Source organism: Scyliorhinus torazame, chromosome 17 (genome assembly GCF_047496885.1).
Source record: "Scyliorhinus torazame isolate Kashiwa2021f chromosome 17, sScyTor2.1, whole genome shotgun sequence".
Taxonomy (NCBI): Eukaryota; Metazoa; Chordata; class Chondrichthyes; order Carcharhiniformes; family Scyliorhinidae; genus Scyliorhinus; species Scyliorhinus torazame.
In genome coordinates this window covers 184,798,838-184,807,593 of record NC_092723.1, presented here as the reverse complement: position 1 = coordinate 184,807,593, position 8,756 = coordinate 184,798,838, and the positions used below count along the sequence as shown (strand labels likewise).

Below are 8,756 nucleotides of genomic sequence, written 5' to 3'. Positions count from 1 at the left end.
AGTTCTAAAGGAGATAGCTGAAGAAATAGTGGAGGCGTTAGTTATGATCTGTCAAAAGTCACTGGAGTCCGGGAAAGTCCCAGAGGATTGGAAAATCGCTGTTGTAACCCCCCTGTTCAAGAAGGGAACAAGGAAAAAGATGGAAAATTATAGGCCAATTAGCCTAACCTCGGTTGTTGGCAAGATTCTAGAATCCATTGTTAAGGATGAGATTTCTAAATTCTTGGAAGTGCAGGGTCAGATTAGGACAAGTCAGCATGGATTTAGTAAGGGGAGGTCTTGCCTGACAAACCTGTTAAGAGTTCTTTGAAGAGATAACAAATAGGTTAGACAAAGGAGAGCCAATGGATGTTATCTATCTTGACTTCCAAAAGGCCTTTGATAAGGTGCCTCACGGGAGACTGCTGAGTAAAATAAGGGCCCATGGTATTCGAGGCAAGGTACTAACGTGGATTGACGATTGGCTGTCAGGCAGAAGGCAGAGAGTTGGGATAAAAGGTTCTTTTTCGGAATGGCAACCGGTGACGAGTGGTGTCCCGCAGGGTTCAGTGTTGGCCACAGCTGTTCTCTTTATATATTAACGATCTAGATGACGGGACTGGGGGCATTCTGGCTAAGTTTGCCGATGATACAAAGATAGGTGGAGGGGCAGGTAGTATGGAGGAGGTGGGGAGGCTGCAGAAAGATTTAGACAGTTTAGGAGAGTGGTCCAAGAAATGGCTGATGAAATTCAACGTGGGCAAGTGCGAGGTCTTGCACTTTGGAAAAAAGAATAGAGACGTGGACTATTTTCTAAACGGTGACAAAATTCATAATGCTGAAGTGCAAAGGGACTTGGGAGTCCTAGTCCAGGATTCTCTAAAGGTAAACTTGCAGGTTGAGTCCGTAATTAAGAAAGCAAATGCAATGTTGTCATTCATCTCAAGAGGCTTGGAATATAAAAGCAGGGATGTACTTCTGAAGCTTTATAAAGCATTAGTTAGGCCCCATTTAGAAAACTGTGAGCAATTTTGGGCCCCACACCTCAGGAAGGACATACTGGCACTGGAGCGGGTCCAGCGGAGATTCACACGGATGATCCCAGGAATGGTAGGCCTAACATACGATGAACGTCTGAGGATCCTGGGATTCTATTCATTGGAGTTTAGGAGGTTGAGGGGAGATCTAATAGAAACTTACAAGATAATGAATGGCTTAGATAGGGTGGATGTAGGGAAGTTGTTTCCATTAGCAGGGGAGACTAGGACCCGGGGGCACAGCCTTAGAATAAAAGGGAGTCACTTTAGAACAGAGATGAGGAGAAATTTCTTCAGCCAGAGAGTGGTGGGTCTGTGGAATTCATTGCCACAGAGGGCGGTGGAGGCCGGGACGTTGAGTGTCTTTAAGACAGAAGTTGATAAATTCTTGATTTCTCGAGGAATTAAGGGCTATGGAGAGAGAGCGGGTAAATGGAGTTGAAATCAGCCATGATTGAATGGCGGAGTGGACTCGATGGGCCGAATGGCCTTACTTCCGCTCCTATGTCTTATGTTTCTGGAACATACCTCTTCATTCACCTGAGGAAGGAGCAGTGCTCCGAAAGCTAGTGTTTGAAACAAACCTGTTGGACTTTAACCTGGTGTTGTAAGACTTCTTACTGTGCCCACCCCAGTCCAACGCCAACATCTCCACATCATAAATCCTCCAGAAGTGAGTAAGTAAAACAGCCTTTTATTTAGACTGAGAGTATTTACATTTTGCTGCATAATGACCATGCAATTTCTACAAAAGCAGTAGGGGCTTTGCAACAGAATGTAGATTATCCAAAACTATACAAGAGGCAGTGCAATTTTATTTAAATTCTTAATCATCACATAGCCAAGTTCACCAGACTTACTGGGGTCAGTGTGAAATAACAATCACTTCAAAAACATGTCCTTATGCCAAACTCCCACCTTCAGCAAACCAGAAGCATAATAGTTCCAATCCAGCATGAACTTGTCCAGAAGTTTCCATCCTGTAAAGTGGTTCAGGATTGTTTTTGTTAAAGCTGCACGTGCAGTGGATGAAGTGCCTTTAAATGTTTTTTGTGCATAAGCAAGCCTCCATATTGAAGCACTTGGTGCAATGTCACAATGATTAGAAGCAGTTGAAGCACTTGGGTGTTAGTGGCTCTGGTCATTCAAAAAATTAGGCAGCATAGTCAATCCTCTCCCACAAACCATCTGCAGTTTTTTTGTAGATCCTGGACCTACCCTTGGGAAATAACGACTCCTTGGGGCGGCGATTTAGAAATTGGAAAATAGACCTCATGTGCTGAGCGAAATCTGGGGGTTCGACAAGCGGAGATGTTGAAAAATTCTGTAAGGAAGTAGAAAACAAAGAACAGTGCGAGTATAGAGAGAGTCATGGAAGTGAAATGTCCAAATTCTCACCGTTCGAGCAATTTCAAACTAACAAATGTTGCAGCACCTGCAATATCACTTGATCGTTCTGCTGAAACCAGAACGGAGCGGCTGGAAACGGTGTCCACTCGAAAGGTTCAATCTGCAGTTGTTCCACTTCTGCATCATAAATTGACATGACCTTGGAAAACGAATGTACTTTAGAGAAGTCAACTCTATTTTTTGCAGGACTTCGTGGTGATTTTAAATGGCTCTTAAATTTTGAGAATGATTCAAAACTTACAGAACCTCCCAAAAAATTCCGAGCAGAGCGGATAACCTCATCTGGACCTTTGTCTGGGAAAGTCGCATGAAAAATCTCTCCAGTTTTCACATTTACAGCTGGAAGAAAATCAGCCAAACCACAGTGAACATTCTTGCTCTTAGCTGGTTATTAAATCATTAATATAAGAACATACAGTGCAGAAGGAGGCCAATCAGCCCATCGAGTCTGCACCGGCCCACTTAAGCCCTCACTTCCTCCCTATCCCCATAACCCCTCCTAACCTTTTTGGACACCAAGGCAATTTAGCATGGCCAATCCACCTAACCTGCACATCTTTGGACTGTGGGAGGAAACTGGAGGAAACCCACGCAGACACGGGGAGAACGTGCAGATTCCACGGACAGTGTCCCAGCGGGGAATCAAACCTGGGACCCTGGCACTGTGAAGCCACAGTGCTAGCCACTTGTGCTACCGTATTCCCAAATATATTGGGAAAGCATTTAATACCAAAGCCAATAACCTCACTGAATGGAGATCACTCTTAATATTGGAACAGTCGCTCCTCTGATGGCTCGAGGATCCTAGTTTCAGTTTGAACAATGAATTAGCAAATGCCAACCAGCCCTGAAACACCACATCTGTGCTTTGACTCAAAGCTGGAAAAGGTTTTAATATTACCCCTTTAATGTATTTGATTAGGCAGCACGGTGACACAGTAGTTAGCACTGCTGCCTCATGGCACCGAGGACCCAGGTTCACTGTCCGTGCGGAGTTTGCACATTCTCCCCGTGGTTTCGTCCCCACAACACACAGACGTGCAGGGTAGGTGGATTGGCCACACTAAAATGCCCCTTAATGGGGGAAAAAAACAATTGGGTACTCTAAATTTTTTATTCGTTGTAAATATTAGTCTCTGATTCGCGCTAAGAGATTAAATGGTGCCTTCCTTGGCCAAAAGGCCTGGCAATAATTAGTCACTGTTCATAGAACAGGTAATTAGGTCTGGGTCTCTAATGTCCACATACTTCCCTCAGCATAAATCAGCTTTATGAAGAGATGAAAATAATTGACAGTGCAAGCCCAGAGTTCTCCATCCCATAATGTATATGTTTAAAACACAGGAGGAGATTTTGCAAAGGATATTGCACAAAATAAACCTGGTAAACACAAGAGGCAGGTCATGGAACAAAAATACAAATACTCACCTATCCCATATATTACAGGCCAGTGAACATTTTTCTTCACTACATCATTAAGCTCTACAAAATAAATCATTTAAAAATATCTAATTAGTCTAACTCTATAATTTTGTTGTACAGATCACATGTAAATGAGGTTAAATAACTTGCATTTATATATCATGTTTCATGATCTCAGCATGTCCCCAAATAACCAGTAATGAAACTCTGTTGCCAATTTATGCACAAAGGTTCCACAAATGGCAATGTCAGCAATCTGCAATTGGATGAATATTATTTGCCTGTGATCTTCGAGCAGAATATTTAGCAAAAGCTAATACATGAGAACAGAGTGGAAGAGTAATTGAAATTGATTAGCCTGTCCGCATAATTAACTACACGGGACCTCTGTTTTGGAACACAGATCCAAGGCCCAAATAACATTGATGTGGAGATGCCGGCGTTGGACTGGGGTGAGCACAGTAAGAAGTCTTACAACACCAGGACTTAACTTGGTGTTGTAAGACTTCTTACAATTAACATTGAACACTGACAGCGGTCCTTGGCAGAGGGTGAGGGGGGAAATCAGGAAGGGGTGCGAGCAGGGCCAACAAGAGTCATGAGTCTGCCCGGAGACAACATTCAAAAGGACCTCAACTGGTATGCGTCTCTCCCGGTAATGCGTCTAGAATGGCAGTTTAGATAAGTGTGAATAGCTTACGGAGGAGAAACCGATTATAGGCAATTGGGAAGGTCCGTGAGATATACAGATGTTAATATATAGTCCAGGAAGTTGATGGGGGCAGACAACCGAATACACAGAAGACATAATCAAAGATCAACAAAGGTATAATTGCCCAGACTCCAAGAAGCCATGTAGCCATCTGGGATGGCTACTTACAAAGGATCCTGAGAAATATGACCGTAGCCATCTGGGATGGCTACTTACAAAGGATCCTGAGAAATATGACCATCTGCAAAGGACCATGGGAAATATGGTCAACCCAGGACTCAGACGCTCAGAGCTTATGTATATTGGCAACTCCGATAACTATACGCTATCAAAACCCCCAGCTTCTTTGCATTCCAATGGCCCATTTCCCCAGAACAAAAGATCTGTATTCAGGTAACAGATACAGAAACAGACTCATCGGCGCCGCTCCCTTTGCTCAAGGAGCCCAAAAAGCCAAGGTCAATGACCGCACAGGACACACCCCGCCACCAAGCCACCCGCCCCTTTATTGGCCAAAATTGAAAGCAGTAATCGAAGCCTGCCGAATTATTGGGTCCAAAGCTAAGGACCGCCCAAAAGAGCGCGAAACCCCAGAAGGATAAAGAGAGACACTGCCATGTGTTCAGTCTCTCTTGGCCCCAACCTACGCCTAAAACTAAGTGTAGCATCATGACCAGAAGACAAGTTCAAGACCCAACGATCGCTACCAGACGGATGAGCCCAGCAGAAACAAAGTCACTTCTCCAGACCCAGCCATGAAAGATCTGAACAAAGGCCTTGTTCCTCTGCATAAAGCCGGGTGCCTGAAGTTAAGTACAGGTTGTTGTAGTGTTAGATGTAATTTAGCTTGTAGTGTTTTATGTTGCATGTCGAAGTAATTCTTGTGTGTAAATAAACTATCATTAAACTTGAACTAACTAACTGGTTGTTTGGTCTTTGATGTATATCCGGTAAAACCTTGTGGTGGTATCATTTGATACCTGGCGACGAAAAGCAATATCATTAATAACGGTCATATCAGTATCCAGTTAAAAGAGCAACAGTCAGGAGAGGCAGTTACCGTCTAGCAGTCTCAGAAAGCAGACAGGCTATTGGCCAGCCACCAAGCCTGAAGTCCAGGATTACAGCAAACAAGCTTTAATTGCTTGGGCGTGGAGTCGATCGGTTTGTGTACATTTGTCGTTTCTTTACTTTAATAAATAGTATTTAACAATTGTTAGACGGCAACTGGGCTGTTTATTATCACTTGGGTTTCACTTGTCTCCTCCCACCAAAACAAAATTAAAACTATACACCCACACGAACCGGTGTTCCAAGTTGGGATACCCTCACCAATAACATCAGCATGGTCCGTGACAACAGTCACCAGCACTGCAATGTGGCCACGAAGGTGCTCCAAACTGGGCATTGGGCTTTGACTAACACATTCCAAGGAGCCAAAAGAGTGCTTTCTGCCACCACCAGCATAAAAGTGTCTGTCCCAATATGGAGTGATAGGTCTTTCAGATGTTTTAGGGCCATAGTATGTAGATAAATTAACCCCTTCTCTGCTTGGTAAAGTGGATGCATTTAGATCCAATTTTTCGGCCACTAAATCAAATGAATTGTAATTCTTGCTGCTCCAAGGCATGGTGAGACCAAGTGGCACTGGATAGCTTTGTGCTGTGCTACTGGAGGGAGGCAGCACCAAGTGCAGTTTGCAAACATTCTCACAAGAGATCACTCTCACTGGTTGGAGGATCAATGGTAATGCCGTTGAGTGTCACGCAGAGGTGGTCAGGCTCTCTCTGACCAGCACTGGCGTAATGCAAATATTAATTGCTACTCATCAGCCCAAGCCTGGATATTGTCTCCGTTTTGCTGTATGCAAGCGCCGACCACTTCATTACCTGAAAACTTGCAAATGTTCTACAATTATCCACCAACATCTTATTAGATCATTAATCAAAATAACGTGTGAAACCTACATTTTCTCCCTTAAAAATTTGAACTTTCTTGCCGTCATAATAGAGAAGATAAATAATATAAGATATTTAAGGCAAACAAAGGTTGCAAATAATTTAACATCAGGAGTTTAGAATTTATTTTAAAAATTGATATATTCCACAGCAATCAAATTCCGGTTCATCATTCTTGCCCAAAGGAACAGTGAAGTCACAGTAAATACAGACAATTCACCTGTTAAACAGTAGGTTTCTAAATGAATGTTCTCTGACTCTCTGTCGAAAGCTTCTGCAAGTGAATGAAACAAAACAGACTATGATGAATATATACAGCACCTTAAAGAGAGTGATCTAGAATCATAGAATTTACAGTGCAGAAGCAGGCCATTTGGCCCATCAGGTCTGCACCGGCCCTTGGAAAGAGCACCCTATGTATACCCAGCAGAACTCTGATGTCTGAAGACAGATCAGACCACCAACCAGGTGACAAATCCCAGTATTAAGTTTGAATGTTACAACATATGTCAGCTTCGGGAACAGTGGAACTCGCCATTCTTATTAGAGATAGTTCAATGAGACAAGAAGTGTTACAGGTCACCTCCAGTGAATTCTCTGATAAATGAGTAGTCAATGTGCTGTGTGACACAACAAGCACGCAGCAACAATTAAAAGAAGCTCCTCAATGTCACAGTATGCTTCTCTACTGAATAGCTGAACCGCGCAGACCAGAAAGCTGCTGGTTCAATCCCCAACATATATCAAGTTAGTTGATTTCAGCGGTACCGTTGTATCATTTTGAAACCTGCATGAGGGGTGTGGAAGGAATTTTGTTTCAATTTATGATATTAATATGAAGTTGCAGTGGTTAGCACTGCTACCTCACGGCGCCGAGGTCCCTGGTTCAATCCCGTCCCCGGGTCACTGTCTGTGTGGAGTTTGCACATTCTCCCGGTGTCTACGTGGGTCTCACCCCTACAATCCAAAGATGTGGTTAGGTGGATTGGCCACGCTAAATTGCCCCTTAATTGGAAAAAAAAAAGTTGGGTACACTAAATTTGTAGAAAAAAAATGATATTAATTTGAAGTTAGATTAAACTTGCAAAAACTGGGGAAATGGAGCCAAGATTGGCTTAATGACTAAAGGGTTGATAGATGCTTTTGCAGTGGGGAAGTTGCCATCATTAGGGTTCCACGAGGCTCAGTACTGCAGGAAGATATCGATGGTCAGGTCAATTGGATGAAAGGTGGAAAATGGAATTCAATCTGGAGAAATGTGAGGTAATAGACTGCAAGGTGGAACAAGGAAGGCCAGGGAATATAAAATAAATGGGAGGATACTGAGTAATGTGGAGAAACAGAGGAACCTTGGAGTATATATCCACAAGTCCTTAGAGATAAAAGGACAGTTGACAGAAGGCATTGAGCATGCTTTCCTTTATTAACTGAAGCACAGAATATAAGAACAGGAAGATTATACTAGAACCACATACAACACTAATTGATCCATAGATTGAAGACTGTGCACAATTCTCGTCACCGCACAATAAAAAAAGGTATGATTGCATTGAAGATTATACAGAGGAGATTTATGAGGATGTTGCCAGGAGTGAAAAATCTCAGGTTATGAAGGAAGATTGAATCGACTGGGGGTGTTTTCCTTGGAACAGGGAGCAACTTATTTGAATTGTATAAAATTACAAGGGGTCTAGATAGATTAAGCAGTGACGACCTGCTTACCTAGGAGTATCAAAAACCAAGGGCCATAGCTGGAAAGTATTAGATAGAAAGATCACGAGGGGAGGTGAGGCATCATATTTTCACCCAGAAGGTGATGAGACCTGGAGCTCACAGAGGGTGGCAGAGACAGAAACGCTCACCACATTTAAAAGGTACTTTGTCTACTTGAAGGGCCGTGCCATGCAGAGTTACAGGCTGTGAAGAAAGTAGGATTTGACTGGATAGCTCTGCCAGCCACTACAGCCATGATGGGCCAGTCAAGGTAAAATCTAGATAACTGCCGTAGCCATTTCGAAAACTAATTAGGAAACACTGGGGAACTGGCCTCTGTAATTGGAAACAATAACGAGCTCCTTGAAGAGAGACAATGCACCATCACAATGTTCACTTGCCAATGTTGCTGCAGCTTCTATTGGAAGTACTGCTGTTAGGAAAACAAAGGTGGTTTTAAAGGATTTATATTTGCATTGTATAATTTTAAGTGGATATAATTTAATGTTTCTGTGCAAGGGTAAA

At 43.0% G+C, this 8,756-nt stretch overlaps 1 protein-coding gene across 3 annotated transcripts in view; it reads right to left on the bottom strand.

Annotated features, from left to right (window-relative positions):
* Positions 1–1,694: 1,694 nt before the first annotated feature.
* ntan1 (N-terminal asparagine amidase) overlaps positions 1,695–8,756 on the bottom strand; it is a 28,206-nt gene continuing 21,144 nt past the window's right edge. The window contains exons 6-10 of one of the 3 annotated variants that reach the window (XM_072481817.1): positions 6,739–6,792; positions 3,855–3,908; positions 2,668–2,765; positions 2,452–2,565; positions 1,695–2,340 (exon numbers count right to left, since the gene is read on the bottom strand). In XM_072481817.1, the coding sequence (XP_072337918.1) occupies positions 2,170–2,340; positions 2,452–2,565; positions 2,668–2,765; positions 3,855–3,908; positions 6,739–6,792 (491 nt within the window). In that variant the 3' untranslated portion in view covers positions 1,695–2,169. Of the gene's footprint in view, positions 2,341–2,451; positions 2,766–3,854; positions 3,909–6,738; positions 6,793–8,756 lie in introns of all 3 variants that reach the window. The other 2 variants (XM_072481818.1, XM_072481816.1) reach the window with 2 other exon arrangements.